At 40.8% G+C, this 19144-nt stretch overlaps 1 protein-coding gene across 1 annotated transcript in view; it reads left to right on the forward strand.

Moving 5' to 3' along the window:
- Window positions 1-19144, forward strand: part of LOC136648311 (uncharacterized) — a 79614-nt gene that overhangs the window by 25966 nt on the left and 34504 nt on the right. Inside the window, exons 3-17 of the mRNA XM_066624424.1 lie at window positions 24-108; window positions 577-779; window positions 1934-2059; window positions 3045-3200; window positions 3839-3983; window positions 5420-5595; window positions 6557-6691; window positions 8104-8289; window positions 9223-9482; window positions 9612-9751; window positions 10936-11148; window positions 11246-11530; window positions 12953-13083; window positions 14613-14846; window positions 15976-16164. Coding sequence (XP_066480521.1) covers window positions 24-108; window positions 577-779; window positions 1934-2059; window positions 3045-3200; window positions 3839-3983; window positions 5420-5595; window positions 6557-6691; window positions 8104-8289; window positions 9223-9482; window positions 9612-9751; window positions 10936-11148; window positions 11246-11530; window positions 12953-13083; window positions 14613-14846; window positions 15976-16164 — 2664 coding nt within the window. The remainder of the gene's footprint in view (window positions 1-23; window positions 109-576; window positions 780-1933; window positions 2060-3044; window positions 3201-3838; window positions 3984-5419; window positions 5596-6556; window positions 6692-8103; window positions 8290-9222; window positions 9483-9611; window positions 9752-10935; window positions 11149-11245; window positions 11531-12952; window positions 13084-14612; window positions 14847-15975; window positions 16165-19144) is intronic.

The raw sequence follows: 19144 nt of genomic DNA on the forward strand, positions 1-19144 counted from the left end.
TCTCTCTCTTTTTTTTTTGGTAGGTACTGAGTTTATTTTGTGAAGCTTGCAAGAGAGTGACTTTTAATGTTCCTCCTAAGCTAGAGGCTGGGGAGTTTGTTGGCAGAGGTGAGAAAATCCAGTCATTCCATGCTTTTACAATGACGTTGTTAAGTAATTTGCTTACGTGCCATAAGTAGCAAGTGTTATCTGTTTGTTCTATCAGAAAGCTCCAAAACTTTTTTGCCAGTTTGCACTTGCAACCTGTCATTTGAAAACCCAGGAATGACATCCAGGCAATATTGAGGCTAAATTAAAACATAACCACAGTTGCTCACAGAACTAAAGTTTCAGTCTGAAAGTCATGCAAGCTCTCTTTAGCGTTGAACTGCTTGGCTTAAGGCTTCTCAGAGCACCTGTGACATCAGAGCAGCTAAGCCAATAAGAGACAGTGGAGCTATGATTTCTCTGTCCATCTACTGTGATTTTAATTTAGACACCAATTATACACTTAAGCACCTTTGCTTGTAAATTTATCTTTTAATATGCTTTCCCCCCCTTCTTTCAGTCAGTCTTTGAAATTTATTTTTCTTACAGTAAACACGAAACAATGTCTTAAGCACACTGGATTTATTAGATCAAACAATCCCAATTTTACAATTCTAGAAGATGGTTCACTCTATGCAACAAATACTATTTCCTTGTCTTCTAATGAAAGCACCATCACCATACTGCTTAATGACATGCAGGAACATAAGCAAAAGAAGATACATGTGAGTTTGATAACACATCCAGAAAAGGTAGATATACTTACATCAAAATATTTTACTGTCTTATTCTTGCTCACAAGTGTTGTTTCTCAGTAGGCAAAATTAACTGTTTAAAAAGGTTTTAGTACTCTAGTGTTACTTGATACGATTTGTCCCCAAGATCTATTTTTAGCAACTTCTCCAAATAAACATTGCTGTGAAACATAAGTAACTGATATAGCAAGGAGGAAAAAGAAGGTAACTGAGGGTCCGATCCTAATGGGCTTGTGGCAGCCCAGTTCTGGAGTGCAATGTTGCAAACATGCTGCAAGGCATGCCCGTGATACATACCACTGTGCTGGCATTGGTGCTGGCTCAGTGTGAGCCCACACTGAGCCAGCCCCGGGCAGAGGAAGGATGAATGTCACCCAGAACTCTGGGTGAGCACTGGGCAGCGGAGTGGTAAGTCAGGGTGTGGGGCAAAGCGTTTCAGGGTGGGGGGAGGGTAGGGGGAAGGTGCTGCAGGGGGAAAGAGCGCACGGTAGGAAGGGCTAGAGATGGCAGCAAGCCCTGCCACCATATCCTAACCCCTCTCCTGGCCCTGGACAGGGGTCTCCTCGAATCTGCACCGCACAATAGTGGGTACAAAGAGACCCATTGGGGCCACCTGGGAATCACATGGGGTAAGGGAGCTTAAGCGTAAGTGTAAGCTCCATTACTCCAAGTAGACCTGAAGCTGCTTCTCAGCCCCATGGGATGCAGCAGTCCCATTCCTGGGGACTGGGAAGCACAGGATTGGGCTGCCTGGCCACAATTTTTTATGCAGTTACCTGGGAGGAAACACCTCTGAACTAAGTAGGCATGCATAGGATTGCACTATGAGTGCATTAAAATTTCCAACAAACCCAGTACAGGCACAGTGTAAGAAAGAAAATCTTAGAACTGTTTCACATAAGAGAATCCTACAATTTCCATACTGTAATTATGGTAGAAACCGAGAAGTGTTATGAACTGTTAGTTCTAAGAGTGACAACTGAAAAATAATTATTTTAAAAAATAGTTCATTGTTTTTCACATAATAGTTTACAAACTTCATTGAACAATAAGAAATGTAACTTGAAAAATAGGACGTGTAACTAACCAAGTACATCCTTCCCAAGAATGCAGGATTGCTGCTGTTGTCTGGTTAACTTTCTGTTTTCCAGATCTTAAGCGCTAAAGCAAGGCGTAGACGAGAGCTTGTTCTTCAGCGAACTAAACGAAGGTGGGCTCCAGTTCCAACGATTATAATGGAAAACTCATTGGGACCTTTTCCAATGCAAATTCAACAGGTAGGTTTTAATTTAACTATTCATTTTGGACATCTTCACATCTAGTTGCACAAGATCATGTATGCTACTATCATGGATATTTTATCCAAGAAAGCCCTCATCAAGCTATTGTTGAAGAAGATGATTTCAACCTGAAATGTGAATTAAAAATGGACATTTTAAACTCTTTCTAGGGTTGACGTGCCATGAGATTAGTTTTGAAGTTCAGAGCAGCTTGACATCCATTATGAGAGCTCTGCAGAAGCATCCCCATCTGTGAAAACTATAAAGTCAAAAGTATTGCTATGCTCACTCATACACAATGCACCTTCTTAGGTCTTGCAAATTAACTAAGATGGTTCATCACAGAGTGATGGGCACCATCACATTCTTCTGAACCTTCACATCCAGTCTTCATAATGCTGAGGTTGTCTCTGATACATTAGCGCTGCATACATTATCAGAGTGGTTTTTGATTGGGGGATAGCAGTTTATTTCTTTGAGGTTTAACATCCTATGAACAAGGTTCTGGTTGCATCAAGATAGAGAACCAAAGTCTGAACTATTTAATACCAGACAGTGGAGCCTATTCAAATGCTAACAGCCTCCACTTGGAAGTAAAGGGGAAACTATTTGTATTTGTGAGGAGCAGTACACAAAAGTCTCTAACTTTTGTAAGCTGTGAATACAGTGTGGATCAACCTGCTTACATTGAAACTCTGATTCAGCATCAGTGACCGCCATGAATGGTTAGCATTGACATGGATATACTGCACGTGAATAGGACTACTCACATGGTAAGCAGCAATAAATGTAACCAATCATATAGAGCTGCTGCCCTTGAGTTTTACAGCCATGCGTGGTCCATTTTTATATCTGAATCAACTTGCAAGCAAACCCTTTCCGCATCCTGGGATTTCTAGCAGATAGTAAATTAGCAGACAAGAAGAAAAAGTGGCAACATATTTGTTGATTATTTCTGTTTTTTATTTTTGTATTTACACAGTTGGCTTCTGATACAGCCCTAAAGTATGACATCCGATATTCCATAAGTGGTCCTGGTGTTGACAAACCACCACTAAATTTCTTTTATGTTGAGAAAGAAACTGGAAATCTTTTTGTTACCTGTCCAATAGATCGCGAAGAGTATCCAGAATTTCAAGTATGGCTATCAATCTTTTGTTTATTGCCTGATAATATACAATTAAACGTGTGTATGTGCGTGTGCATATGTGACTTTTACTATTCTGAGACATTTTATAAAAGCATGCATATGACCACATTATCAATCATGCCTGATCTATTGCAATTATTTGCATACTATTTATTTGACATGCTATTTTTTTGCTGCTTATATGTCTATAATTCCATACATATTCACAATGTACCCTGTTGCTATGATGAGTGTACAGGATGGTTGTTGAACATTTCAGAGCAATTTTTCCTACAACACAAGAGCCTATTGCTCCTCTCCACAGCAGTACCCTATGTCAGCAGTTCCCAAACTTACCATGATCATGGTGCCCTTCTTTCGCAGTGGTCTCTTCTTCCTGGATCTCCAAGGCATCCCCATCTTGGATCATGCAAGGTCCAAGACCATGCGTGATCCAAGACGGTGGCACCTGGGGACATCCTGTGGTGCCCCTGTGAGTTTGCCCTTCGTCAAACAGTTTGCGAACCACTGCTCTAGATAGAAACTGGGATTGAAATAATTGTATCCTGATGTGTCAAAAAGATAACTTAACCTGTTCTAGAGCAACTTAACAACTAAATATATTTCTTGAATTCTCTTTTATCCAGATAATTTGCTATGCAATAACACCAGATGGATATACTCCAGAGATGCCTCTTCTGCATATAATCAGAATAGACGATGAGAATGATAATGCTCCACTGTTTGATCATGATATTTATATTTTTCATGTCCTTGAGAACAGTAGAACTGGTAACTTCGGAAAAATATTTTTTAAAAGACTACAGTATTGGGAGAACCATTCATCAAATGATATAACAAATGTTATATGATTGAACATATGAGTAATCATCGATACTAGTACTATTTGAACCGTTTCCACTGAAGTTGATGATATTTTAATGCAAAGGAACACATGTTCAAAGCCTTCTAGAGAGAATGTGCTTAAAATCTAGGAGTTTGTGTGGTTACTAATAGTACAAGATGGCTGTGTGAATAAGGATATTCAGACAAGTATAGGGCCTTGAAAAATAATTGCTCTTTATGTCTAGGAACTAAGGTGCAGCTGCTGCACATCCTTGCTTTGGGTATCCTCTCTTAGCAGCTTCTCCTACCAGCATTACAGCTCAGATCAGCTTTACGATTTTACGGCAGGCTGCACTGGTGGAATGCACATTTTGCCATGCAGGACTTAGTTTGGATTGGATCATGAGTTCAGAAAATACCTCTGAACACATGTTCAATACCTCCAAAGCAAGTGTTCACATGCAGTCACATACTCTTTTGCTGCCTCTGATATTATCATTCAGTTGCAAATCTACAGTGAGAAAATTGTGACTGTGGACTAGCGCCTTGCACGCATGGAGTTTTGTACTGTCACTCCCAAAGACGACCTCCTTCTCTGCATACTGCATGTGACTTTCAAAACTCTTCCAGAGTGGGGAAAAATGTTTCTTACAAAGAATGGAGTGTGGAAGGGCAGCCAACTGTACAATCTCTCGGCATGACAGTAAAATAATTGACCGTGTAGGCACAAGCCCATGAATGTGCATAAAGAATGCTATCTAGGTTAGCACCCAAAGAAAATCATTATTCTTCAACCTTGGTGTCATGATGTTTGAAAAATTTGAAATCAGGAGGTTTTTAAGTAAAGGAGCTGAAAATTGTTCAAATAAGCCCTCCAAATTTCAAATATTTAATGTTCCCATTACAAAAGGAAGCTATGCTTTTCAGGTGACCAAGCCATTTGAAGGAGGGGTGTCCCCAATGTATAATCGTATTTATTTATATAGTTTTAATGCTATAAAATAAGTTAAAAAACTGTTTTCTGTGTGAATTTATGCATATGTCAGCTATATATATTTCATTAATCAAACAATCAGAAATGTTGTAGTTCTCCTTAGAATTCATTTAAATAGCTGTTCTTACAGTTTTAACAAAAGTTAAATGTGTAAATTTTGTAAAAGTCTTAATTTTGATGTGTAAGCCTGGATTTTACGTGTTGAAAGTTGCAATCCACACTTACCTGGGAGTAAGGCCCACCGAACTCAATGAGACTTACTTCTGAGTAGACACAACTAGGCTTGTCCGGTTAAGTTATGTGAAAATAGGCTAGATCTTAATCATATTTTGAAAATTATCTTATAGAGGTAAGCTGAATATTTAAAGTTCATTTCTTGCATATGCAGGAACGCTAGTTGGACAAGTGACCGCAACAGACAGGGATGAACCAGACACCCTGCATACCAAAGTGAAATACAGAATTTTATCCCAGGATCTTCAAACTTATCACAGCTCCAGTACATTTGCTATACATCCAGAGTCAGGATATATTACTGTGGCATCAGCAGATCTGGACAGAGAGGTAATTATTCTGGGAATTTAATGTTTATTTACGTGCCAACACTTTGAACTGATATGTCCAAGAACAAAAACATGCTGGGTGTCAAATACAGGGAGATACACATGATCTGGTCTTAAGCATCTGAAGTCACAAACTCTCTAGTCCAGTGTTTCTCAAACTATGGGTCGGCACCGATCTAGTGGGTCGCGAGTCAATTTCAGGTGGGTCCCCATTCATTTCAATATTTTGTTTTTAATATGTTAGACTTGATGCTACCATGGTATGTGACTGCATTGGGTAAATCTGTACTTTTTACCCAAAAGATCTGTACTTTTAACAAGCTAGTATGTATATTCTTTTAACTATGATATTCAATGGGACTTATTCCTGGGTAAGTGTGGGTAGGATTGCAGCCTAGGATAGTTAAAAATGTTCTTGCTTGATGATGTCACTTCTGGTCATGACATCACTTCTGGTGGGTCCTGACAGATTCTCATTCTAAAAAGTGGGTCCCAATGCTAAATATGTGAGAATCACTGGCTGTAATTGCTCAAGGATGATAGATATCGGTAAGCTCGTGGCAAGAGGTAACTGAGTCGGGTTCCAATCCTTAATGCACTGCTGGAGGTTCACGTGGATGACTGTTGAAGATAAAAGCCTCTTGAAATAAGTTCTGCGAATCACAGAACTAGTGCTTAAGCTCTAAAGCCTTGTGTGGAATGTACCAGCAGCAAAGCCAATGAGATACAACATCACAGAACAGGGAAGTACAATAATATTGTGGGGATCTTACAACACTGAAGAATGATGACAGGTTGGTGTTGAAGATCAAGCAATTTTTTCAAGGTGGCACTGGTACTATACCAGTGTTATACAAAAGAACTGAGCAGTCCGATAGCTTTGCTTTTAAAAAATCATGGTGTTTTCTTCCTTGAATAGAAAAAAATTCTACCACTGTATTCATTTTAATGTTCTTCTCCAGACAGCATCAGAGTATACACTAAAAATAGAAGCACGAGATTTGGGAGGTGATGAATTTGGATTATGTAGTACAGCAGAAGTGATTATTTCTATTGTAGACATAAATGACAATATCCCACAGTTAGTACAAAATGTGGTAAGTTTGTCTTTATTCAGCTTCATTAAGCCTTTTTTAAAAAAGTGGTCAACTTCTGAATAATCACAATTTTATATGGCAGTGGTGTCATTGTAGTGAATTTTAAATTAAGAAAAAGAATACCTTGGCCTGCATCCTAAGAAAGCGAATCCTGACAAAGCACTATTGAAATCAATGAGACAATGAAATTTATGAATTTAAATCCACCTCAACTATCTCAACCAGAATACAACCCTTCATTTTTTTCAAGTGTACTGACTGACATTTATGGCCCAATTCATACAAAAGGCAGTGCTGATGGAACGCATGTTCTGCTGGAGCTGGCTGCTGCAAAAGCGCAATAAAGCGCTTTGTAGCAGTTCAGGAAGCCAGTGTGCCAGTGGGAAGGCCAGAGCTTTCCCACATGCTGATGGAGTGACAGAGACCCACCAGAGTGGGTAAACCATGTGCCGAGGCAGAGCAGGCTGGAGGTGAGTGGGGAGGGAGTTGAATGGGGCGGAGGGAGGTGGAATGGGGATGAGATAGGAGCTGGGGATGGGTGGGTCCAGTCCAGGAGGGGGCAGGTTCAACAGTGGCAATGTGTGCCAAATCCAAACCCCCTTCCTGGGCCTGATCCGCCTACATGGATCAACTTGGAATTGTGCCAGTGATATTGCTGGTGCAGGTTTGAGTTGATCCATTGTGGCTGTTGGGGCTTACCCTGGGGCAAGGGGACAAATGGCCCCCCTTACCTGAGGAGACCTCCAGCAGCCAAAAATCCCTTGTAGGATGAAGCGCAGTCTGCACCAGCACCACTGCATTGTTATGTGGCAATTTAGTTAGGATTGGGCTGTAAATGATCCCCATCTGACTATTAGAATGACCCAAGGACAAATTGATAGGTATCAATTACCTATCACTGCCCAGCCATTATTTCAGTGCTCTCTGACACCTTTTAAAATCATCTAGTGTTGGCATCTATAAATAAAATCAGAATGCAACAATCTGTGTGTGTGTGTGTGTGTGTGTGTGTGTGTGTGTGTGTGTGTGTGTTATTACAAAGGAAGGAGAGAAGGCCCAGCAATACAAGACCTGGGTGTGTCCCATTAAGAAATGGAGCACAGATGCAAGCAAGATGCAATCAAAACTGCAAGATCCAATCAAAGTGTGTGTGGTCAACTCCCCACAGTAGGCAAAACAACACGAACAGTGTACATGTACACAATCACTTAAGTGGGGATTACTTTCAGTAGGGATCTAGCTGCTCCAAGTCTGTATTGAGTCCAAGTCTGATTGTGTCAAATCTGTGGATGAACTCCGTAACGTCACATTAGAGTTAGGTAATCTTTTTTGTTCTTGCTTCAGGAAATAGCTTGTTCTAGGCAAGTCCAAACCGTATGTAAACTAATAGTTGAAAGCCTTATTTATTTCAGTATGAAGTGGAAATATTTGAAAACACAGAGAACATAGAACTACTACGCATCCCCATTAAAGATAATGATGAATCTGGAACACCTTCATGGTGGACAACATTCACTATTACAAAAGGAAATGAAGATGATGCTTTTTCTATTACTGTTGATCAAGAGATGAATGTTGGAGTTTTATGTGCTTTAAAGGTAACCACAGATCGGAAAAAGAACTATCTGAAGAACAAAGTGCTATTTATAATTAAATTCATGTTAAACTTTAAGCTAGCCTAAACAGTGCAATGCTACTCAGTGAAAGTCTACACAGAAGTAAGTTATATTGAGTGGTAGCCCTATCCTAACCAACTTCCTGTAGCTGATGTAGCTGTAATACAGACCTGAGGTAAGGGCACAAATGTGTCCTTACCTTGAAGAGGACTCTGGGATTTGGTTGATGGGTGGATGTTTGTGCCTCTGCACTAGTGCTGTGGCTTGACTGCTTCCCTGGACTAATTTGTTTCTCTCCCAATGGCTCGGCAATGTGTGTTGGGTTTTGCTTTGTTTTAATGTTTAATGTTAAAATTAATATTTTAATGCTTTGTTCTGATTTTTTTTAAAACGTGATATATTGTATATATGATATGTTGTGTGATATATTGTACATTTGTTATGGAGCTTTGAAAGCCACCTTGGGCATTTGCTTTGGTGTAGGAAAGGCAGGATATGAATTTTTCAAATAAATAACACCCCCCCCCCCCCCCGCAGAAGGCAGAATGTGACCTGCTGGCATGGATGCAGTGGCACTGGAAAATTGGTTAGAACTGGACTAACAGACTCCTAGGTGAATATGGGATTGCAGCCTAGGCCACCATATTTTTTAATTTTCAGTGGCTGTTCTTGAAAGCTCATACTCAAATTTCTAAGAATTGACATTTTTGTAAATGTTTATTTTATGACTCTTTTCGTCATCTTTTAATAATTGGAGGGATAAATGAGATAAATGAGAAGGAAAAGAGGAGCAGAGACTCAATAAAATCTCAAAGATGACTGTCAATAAGCTTTGTTTTTATCACCAATATTTGAAAATTACAATAGAAATTGGCAGCAAGCCTTGTTTTGACTTTGAACTATCTTTCTTTCCAGGGACTAGACTATGAAAAAGCCAGGGAAAGAAGATTAGAGATTGTTGTAAATAACGAAGCACCTTATGATCTGGCATCAAATGTGAGAGGTCTGTCAATGAATACTGCCACAGTCATTGTCAAAATTAGGGATCAGGATGAGGGGCCAGTGTTTGAGCCTTGTGAATATATTCTACATATTAAGGAATGTTTGCCCAGAGGAACAGTGGTGGGTAACTACCAAGCAATGGACCCAGAAACGGGAAACAGTGAAGGCATGAGGTACACATTTATTTCATTTGCAAATTTGATTTCTAGATTGTGGATAAAATCAGGATATAATTATAACCACTTCATATTCACACAATGCTTTTTAGCTCATTGTTCTTCCAAATTATTTGTTCTTAATAGTTACAGAATAATAAATGATTTTTGCAACTGGATCACCATTGGCCACACAGGAGAGCTTCGAACAACTAAAATGTTAGATAGAGATGCACCGAATATGAAAGACAGTCCATGTAATGTAACTGTCCGTGCAACAGACCGAAGTGAGTACCAAATGCCGTGAACAGCTTCTTTGTTGTATTGTGATTGCTGAGGCTGCAGTAAGGGACAAGGCTAGGTTCTCTGTTCATGCACACTGCAAACTATAGAAAGAACAAGAGGCAAGATTATTATTTTTTTTGCTTTGATATATGCTGTGAGTAGATGCAGTTTTTTTTCCAACAGTTTTATCCTGTGTTCTAACTATAGCTTTACAACTGCTCAGTTCCCACTAGAATGATTTCACAATATGCTTTTATAGTTGTGTGGAACATGTCTCTAGTGGTGAATGCCTCTTTGCAGAGTTTGATTATTTACAGGCCTCATAATTGCAAGCCAATATAACATTGAAAATCAGTTTACTTCTCCCTCATTTCTCATTCTTTTTTCACTGCATTTGTCCAGAACATGTTTGCATTATCCTCCGTACCTTCTGTGAGCTTAAAAAGCCCAAAGGATAACAGTGGGAATTATCTCCCTCTCCAGATCGCTGGACTGACCCCATCTGAGAAGCCCTCTTGCAAAAATAGGATTGACAGTGTAAACCTATTCATATCTACTCAGAAGTAAGTCCCACTACAATCAGTGGGGCTTACTCCTAGGTATGTATGCATAGACTTACAGCCCTAAGTTGATAAAATAAGGTTGCTATAAATGAAAATGAAATAAATGAAAATGGGAACAAGGACAACATTCTTCTAACATAGAATGTTTCAGTGTATTTGGATGATTCTTATGCATTTTAAAGACAATTCAAAAAGTGATTTAACCAAATCACGTCTGCTTACGTCTCCTTCCCCCTCCTTTTGCTGTTTAGCACAGTACAATTGAATTAGAAAACTTGGCTCAGATGCATAATTTTCGTACCAACCTACCCATATTCATTTTAAATATGATACCTAAATCGCTGCATTTTCTGCACATACCTACAACAACCTCCAGCCCCATAGTGAATGTTTCCTAGTTTAATTGTTTTTGCGTGTGGTTAAACAAGAAGTCTCAGAGCTGCCCCTAAACCATGAAGGAGGCAGAAGAGAAAACCTTCCCCATTTAATATAATTTTGGTGGCAACATTATTTTTATAACTACGTATGTACATATTTGCATGGGTGATGTGCAGCCTGTCTGCTTTTGAAACGTGCATCTACTAAACAGCATTAAACTGTGAAATATTACTTTAATTTCCCAGGTGGTAAAACAGGTATTGGAAAAATTGTGATATATCTAGTGGATGAGAATGACAATTACCCAGTAATTACTAGAAAATATTATATCATGTGTGATGACAAAGCACCTATTTTTATTACGGCTTTTGATGCTGATCTCCCTCCCTACTCTGTGCCTTTCCATTTTGACATCGAGAACCCAATGAACCCAACATGGAGGATAACACCACATGATGGTACGCATATAGTTTGTTTACTATGTCTTTTCTATTAAGACTAGCTAACAATTGTGTACAAATTTTCACCATTGGATTTGGATTAATTCTTCTGCAGATGAATCAGCATTGCTTTCAGTGGAAGAAGATATAAACTATGGCAATTATACAATTATTCTTAAGATATTTGATAATGAAGGCTATAGTGGAATAAATGAAATAACACTTCGCTATTGCAACTGTGTAATCCCAAGTGAGTGTTCTGAACCCAACCCAAGCATTATTGTGGAAGGGGTTCCTATGGAGATTCCTGTTGCTAGCCGCCCATTACAAGAGACATCTAGTGCCGCTTTTGGTATTTGGCCCATCGCTGCAACAGTAATAGGATCACTATTGCTACTAAGTAAGTATATATACACCCTATAGATATACATCCTATAGATGAAAATGAGTTACTGATACTGTCCAGAGTATATTGTAAAATTGACCTTGCTTTGGAATTCTAAAGGTGAACAAATGAGTGAACAAACACTTGATGTCACAGAGTGTCATATCTAAATAATGAAGGCATTAACAATGAAATTCAGATTGACTTTTCCAGCTAATTAAAGCTGTCATAGTTTAATATACTATGCACCCTCATCGATAGTAGAGTTTGAATTTCTTTGGGGGGGGGAGCCTAGAAAACTAGGGGCGCTTCTATACAGAATAGTCTGGGATTGTCACACTTTATTCGTACATTCTTTACACGTAATTCACATATCGTCATCTAACCATCATTTGCCAACCCACACCTTTCCCTGCTTAAAATTGTCATATCCATTAATGGGGGAAATCCTAATATTAAAAACACTGATACGGCATGTGAAATGACTGCAGAGTGTTAGTTAGTATGGACTGTTAGTGCTGTGTTTCCAGTGGTTTTTGGAGAGGTGCATGTCCAGAAACAGAACAGCAGAAAAGGAAGACAGAAAGAGGAAAGATCAGTCTGCTGTGCCTGTCACATGGAAGGAAAGATGCAATTCTGCATGTCTGTTTTTATAACAAGCAGGTTCAGAAGTGCTCTAGAAGTTAGCCTAGTTTTCTACCTGACATCTAGTTTTCTATGGAAATGTTGTGTTTGGAGGAGGGATTCAATCATGTGAGTCTGAAATTATTTATTTAAAGAATTTATGCTGCATTTTTCTCCCTCATTCAAGGTGGCTTAGGGCCTGATCCTGACCTGTGCATGCCTATGAAAGCACGTATAGCATTGTAGCCAAACAGCCCAATCCTGGGATTCCCAGTACCAAACCTGAGCTCTGCTGCACTGGAGCAGCAGAGCCAAAGCGGCTACTGCTGTATGCAACAAGCACCAGGAAGCAGTCAGGGGACTTTTATCCCCCTCTCCCAGGGAAAGCCCCCAGGCCCTGCAATGGGGTCTCTCAAGGCTGTGCTGGCTCTTTTGCTGGTGCAGACTTGAGACTCAGTGTTGGACTTTCTGACCCTATGAGGAGTTCAAGATAAGGAGGGTCCCACCCCCTCCTGCCCTGGCTCTAACCCCCCACTTGCCCTCATTCCACCCTCCACATGTCCCCCCAGGGACCCTACCACTGCTTGACAGTTGCAGTTATCCCCTGCGGCAGCATGTCCTCTTCCTGCTGCTGCTGGGTCCAGTGCGGGCCCAACACCAGCACTCCCTGCTCACCAGGTGGTGTAAATGTGCTTTATGGCACCCAGTGTTGACACTAGGGCTCAGCGCCGGCAGTAAAACTCAATTTAAGATTTGACCCTATGACCCATAAATGAAATCTAAATTCCAGGTTTTGTGTATTTCCTCCTGCAGCAGGCCTGATAACACCGATTCATCTTTTGGTCCGTCGTCGCAGAGCCACCGTGGCACCAGAGGCACATGATGATCCCACTTTTGAGAACATAATTCTGTCAAATGCTGAAGCACCAGAAGAGGAATTGACCGTAGGCCGCAGTTTTGCCTGAATGTTTAGTCATAACAAACTACTGGATGCATTTGTGGCACAAAAAGAGGATAGTTGTACCTCTAGATTTGTCATTTCTGCCCAAAGTTGCATATACGTAACAGGGATCAAATGTGTATACCTGTGGGCTGCGCAGAAATGGGATGTGTTACAAAAAGCAGATTCTTCATATATAACAACACAGCAGCAAAGATTGAGGGTGAAGCTCCATAAGAGCTTCGCCCCCCCCTTTGCTTGGCACTCCAGTCAAGCCAGGCTAAGACAGGGAAAGGGGGTTACCTCACTGGCTGCCACACAAGTGGAGGCTGGATTAGCTGGTCACTCTATTGGGGGGGGGGGTGAGTAGAAATTTTTTGTTGCCTGCTTGACTGACTCTGTCTGGTGATTTTTTTGCTTACCCCATACTAGTGTGGTAGGGTGTTGCATTATATACAACTACCACTACCACTATACCCTACCACTAGTGTGGTAGGGTGTTGCAGGATACTTGTCCAGGTCAGTGAGGCTGGCTGGCAAGCTCCCAGGCTGGCTTTGGCAAACAGTGGGTGTGGTCTCTGGGGTATCTGCTCGTCCAGCTGCCTCGGCCCCTAGGGGTTGGTGCTGATAAGCTCTCTTGGGCAATGACTGAGGGGGTTCAGGTTAGGATGTGATGACTGTGTAACCCATTTTCCCCAAATTAGTAGGTCACACATGGGGGGGGGGGTGTTTTAGATTGTTTATGCCCTGTTGCAGGTTTTCTGGTTGTATTAATAAAATGACCCTTTATCCCAAGCCTTTGTCTGGCGTGCTCATTTCAGAGGTACAAGGGTAATAGAGATACTAGAATTATGCTAACTGTTAACTGTAGGACAGATAATATATATACTATCTTCTTTATTGTTATAAGAGACACTTTGATAAGTTTGAGTGCTAAAGGCCAACTAGTGCCTTTTTCACTAATGGAGCAAAATGTTCAGTGACAGTAGACTACTGTACACATTAAAATACCAGTACTTTACAAATAAGTCACTTTTCAGCTTGATTGCTAAATACCTGGATAGTTTTGTGTTCAAACTTCCAATTAATATCCTGAAGTTTGAATCAACCCCAAAGCCAGATCGGAGTATAAAAACGGTTTGGATCATTTTTAGTTTCGAGTCTGAGCGCAGCCAACTTCTTTTGCCAGTAGAGATTGAGCTGTGTGAGTGGTAAACAGCAAAATAGATGCAAATGATCTGTAGGTTGGTGTGTTTCCCCTATATACTATAAAACATATTTGAATCCTGTTCCAGATGGAATGATGTGTGAGCAGGAGGATAGTGAATGTAGAAGGGGAAAGCAGATGAGTGGCTGCTGTGAGCAAAATGCAAGCAGGGCCAGTTGCTTTTGGTCAGGCTAGGTGTACACAGCACTATACGTTGGTGTGAATTTAGAGTGGGCTAAAGCCCAGGTTCTGTGACTGAGCAGGTGTCTTAGGTAATAAGAAAGAATTGATACTTTTTCTTCAAATTATCTTACCTCTTTTTTCAGCATCTGGATAAACCTCCTGTGGAAATGATGAATGCAGCGGTTAGCATGAGTACAGTCAGAGAAAAAATTGGAAGCCGGGAAGGTTTAGAAGTGATAAAAGGAGAAGGGCGTCTCACACCAGACTCAGACAGGGGAGGACGATGCCACATGGCAAAATCTCTACTGTCCCTGCGCAAGTCGTACAGAGACTTGAATGCCGAATGGCAAAATTTCACCAGCCCTCACCTAGTTGAAGTAAGTGCTCCCATACAGATTTGCCACAGCTCATGTTTGGCTTAACAAGAAAGCTTTTCACATCAGGGTGATAACTTTCAATTAATTAGCTACTTAGTTCACTTTTTAGTTTTGAATATTACTGTGTACCTTAAGCCAGTGGTTCCCACTCAGACAGGAACCCTATAAGTCTTTGCATGGGTGGGGCAGCAACACAATTGCCATGATCGTGCTGCTGCCTGGCAGAGAAAATGTTTTGTTACTTACCTGGGGGTTGCTATGGCTCTCTGCAGTGTCTGGGGAGTCTGCCACCCCCTCTGCAGTCCTCCATAAGGCTTGGAAATGTTAAAAAAGGGAAAAAAACACACTTCCTGTTTCGGGACAAAAACTGGAAGTGGGTTTCTTTCCTCCCAACATTTCCAAGCCTTGGAGAGGGCAGGTGGGGTGGCAGGCTCCCCAGATCCTCTGGAGAACCTTAGCAATCCCCAGGTAAGTTACAAAACCTTTTCCCTATCCAGCAGCAGCACGATCGTGGCAATCCTGTTGCTGCCTATTTGTGGTTCACCTTGAGAGTCACAACCCACCGGTTTGGGAACCACTGCCTTAAGCTGTTGGATGGTTTGGCTTACTAGTAAACTAATTTCATGTTGCATCATTCAAGACCATCAATTTGAGGGGCTCTGTTGCTTTACTGGAATGACCCAAATTACTTCTCTTTGTGGTCATATATGCATGCTCATGTGTGTGACACACCTGTGGCTTAGTGTGTCCCAACCTATCTAAATGTTTCTAATACTTATACAAAGCCTGATGTTGTTGTTGCTGCAAATATTCTATGAAATACAGAGCAGACGGAGGAGATGTAAAGTTATGTTCTGGATGCAAGAAGCGGATCCTTATTTATTATAAGCAATATGCAAACTGTGTTTTTATTTTTTTAACTTTTAAACATTTTAAAGGTTTTAAACATTTTGCATTTGATTGTTATACATGTGAGTAGAATAAACAGCATGAATTATGCAAAGGAATCACACATTTTTAAAAGTAGTAGTCCACTGAAAAACAGTAATGAAAGGTAATCCAAAATAGCATGATTTTATGTCCAGTTTAGGTGCATTTCAATAAACATGTGTATTTTCTTTTTATGCAGAAGGTGTTTCTGTGTGGACAGGATGAAGAAAACAAAATTGATGAAGAATATGTACTTTCCTATTACTATGAAGGAAAAGGATCGCCAGCTGGTTCCTTAAGTTCCTGTACTGGTGAATTAGAAGGAGAAGCAGCCCTGGATTTCCTAAATCATCTGGAACCCTCATTTAAGACATTAGCAGAAGCCTGTGTAAAGAAATGAGGCTGAAATCCTATATACACTTACCTGGGAGTAAGCCCCACTGCATACAGTGGGGCTTACTTCTGAGTAAACATGCATAGGCTTGCACTGTAAGCATGTTTACTGTGGTCCTACAAAATTATGGGTACATCCAGAAAGTGCTGCCATGCAGGTGCTACTGAAATGAATGAGTGCTCTCATTTTCAGAAGGCTTGGTGTAGAAAATGTCTCTGGAACCTGCCCATTTATTTTTACAGCATATTGTTATATTATCTGTTCATTCCCCTAAGTAGTGCTAAACAATGGATATTAATACAAGATTCATTCCTCTGCAAAGTGGGTAAAGGTGCCTTGTGAAGTGGTGGCTCTCTTACATTTAGCAGGGAAACAGCAGTATTAAATTATTAAACTGGAAAAGAGTACTTCAACTAGATTACTTTCAAGAACTGGCTGAGTAAATCGGCAATTGCCATATTTTAAATAATTAGTAATAAAAGTTATTCTAAAAGGACCTACCTAAAAGCAGCTAATCTTTTGTACGCTAAAAATATTAATATGCATTCTGAACTTTTGTAACATTCACAGAACAATAAATAAAGGCTGTGCAATATTGCTTATAGTAACACATTGTATTTATAAATAGTTTGTTACCATGGGAAAGATCCAAAGAACACAGTATTTCTCAACAATAGGGTATGACCATTTTTCTTCCCATGACACATGTGCAAGGGGTAGGACCTGGAGTCAGCTGCTCTCTAGAAACGTGGTGCTAACTTAGGACCCAATCCTATCCAACTTTCCAGCTCCGGTGTAACCACATTGCAGCCCCGTGGTAAGGGAACACATGTTCCCATACCTTAAGAAGGCTCCAGAGACTGCCCCTCCACTATAGGATGCAGCACACACCCTACTGGCACAACTGCACCAGCACTGGAAAATTGGATAGGGCCTGATCCAGAACATGCAGTGCCAGCCCTCCGGCAGCACTGTGTATTGCAAACATGCTGTAAGGCACGTCTGCGACACTCAGCACCGGGTCAGTGCTGGCACCAGCTCAGCGCCAGTCTGTGCTGAGTCAGTGCCAGTTGGAGGCCTACCAAATGCCATTTGGAGCAAAGGATGAGCTTTGGGTGGCGGAGAGGTGAGTCAAGGTGGAGGGAGAGCTGTTTGGGGCAGGGGGAAGCGATCCAGGGGGAGGGTGGGAGAAGGTAGGGCGGGACTGCTCTGCCAGACCCAGAACCCCATGTCGGGTATCCCAGCCTGACACATGGCATCTCAACTCTGCACCAGCTAAAGAGTCAATAGAGACTTGAGTGGCCCCATTGTGGGGCCTGCTTCCTTACCTGGGGGAATGGGACTAATGTCCCCTTCCTCCAAGGAGCTTCAAGTGGCTACCCAGTTTGCTCAAGATGCAATGGTTGCCATTTTGGCATTGTTGCTCCTCTGGGCGCCGGGCAGCTCAGGACTGGGGTGCCTGCCATCCTTTACTAGAACTACTCCCTTGATATGGCAAACGGTAGTTCTGATTGAGACATCTGCGGTGCAAACCTGTGTATGTTTATTCAGAAGTAAGTCCAACTGTGTTCAACAGGGCTTACTCCCACATAAATGTGCATAGGAAATACTGTTTCAAAATATTATTTTATATCACAATCTATAAAATACAGATGCATCAGTAAATACCTGTATTTATGATAAAATGGTTAAAGATAGGAAAAAAACAGCTTGGATCCCAAGCTGCAGCTGTGATGAAAAGCCTAGCACACACAGGCCACAATCCTAACCAACTTTCCAGCACTGACATAAGAGCAATGCAAGTCCGAGGTAAGGGAACAAACATTGCCTTACCTTAAGGAGGCCTCTGCCCCCAACTGCAGGATGCAGCACATGCCCCACTGGCACAGCTATGCCAGTGCTGGAAAGTTGGTTAGGATTGCACCCACCCACCCACACAAAGCTCTTCTGAATCACAGTCTATATTTTCTATTAAAATACATTGTTTCCATGCTTAAAATTTCATATTTTGATAGTCTGTCCAACCAGGGTTTGTTCAGCACCATTTTACACATACATTTAGTGCATCCAGATGAAAAAAAGTTACAAGTGTTTCTACAACTCTAGTCCAAACAATGAATAATGATAGCAACCATCATGCTAAACCACCATAGTGCCCAACTATGATTATAGTAGGTACAAATATCAAAAGGAGGGTGGTTTTGCCCTCCTTCTCAAGAGCCTGGAGCATTATCTTGGACTAATAACAGCCCATAGAGACCAATTATGCTGAAAGCCAGTGGTTTACCAGAGGCCGCCCAGTGAGCTTCCTAGCCAAGCAGGGATTTGAATCTGTGATTTCCACATCCATGACTTTAGCCACTACACTACAAAAGATCTTGGACTGTAGCCACTACATTTCCTGTTCTTCCTCTTCTTCCCCAGTTACTCTTGTGGCTGAAGAAACTACCTTGCATGAGTGTTCTTATAGTTCAATCCTGTATTCAGAAGTAGTTTAATAGGACTTACTCCCAGGCAAGTGTGAACAGGATTGCAGCCCTAGACTATGGTTGGTTCTACCCTGTGGCAGAGGTTACATTTTACAGGCTCTCTCTTCCATCACTATAGATACATGATTATAGGACAAATAACTTTAGGGGATTACCTGAAGATGCCTCAGAGACATATTCTCAATTTACTGCTTTAAGAAGATTATTATAAAGGTGCTTCTCTGGTAGTTAACATTTCAAGAACAGACCAGTACAAAATCATGAATCGCAAACATGATGTAGAACACAAAACAATTTAAAATATTCCAAGAGCATAGCTTATAAAACACGCTATGACAATTGGAAACTCATTTTCAAACACGACATGGTTCTGAAAATTCAATTATTAATTCTTTTTAAAAGAATTAACAATTCTTTACCACAGTAATTCTTCAGGTCCTGGCCTAGAATAGTTTTTAAAAACAAAATTGCAAAATGAGACATTT

The sequence above is a fragment of the Tiliqua scincoides genome, chromosome 4, assembly GCF_035046505.1.
Source record: "Tiliqua scincoides isolate rTilSci1 chromosome 4, rTilSci1.hap2, whole genome shotgun sequence".
NCBI classification, from domain to species: Eukaryota; Metazoa; Chordata; class Lepidosauria; order Squamata; family Scincidae; genus Tiliqua; species Tiliqua scincoides.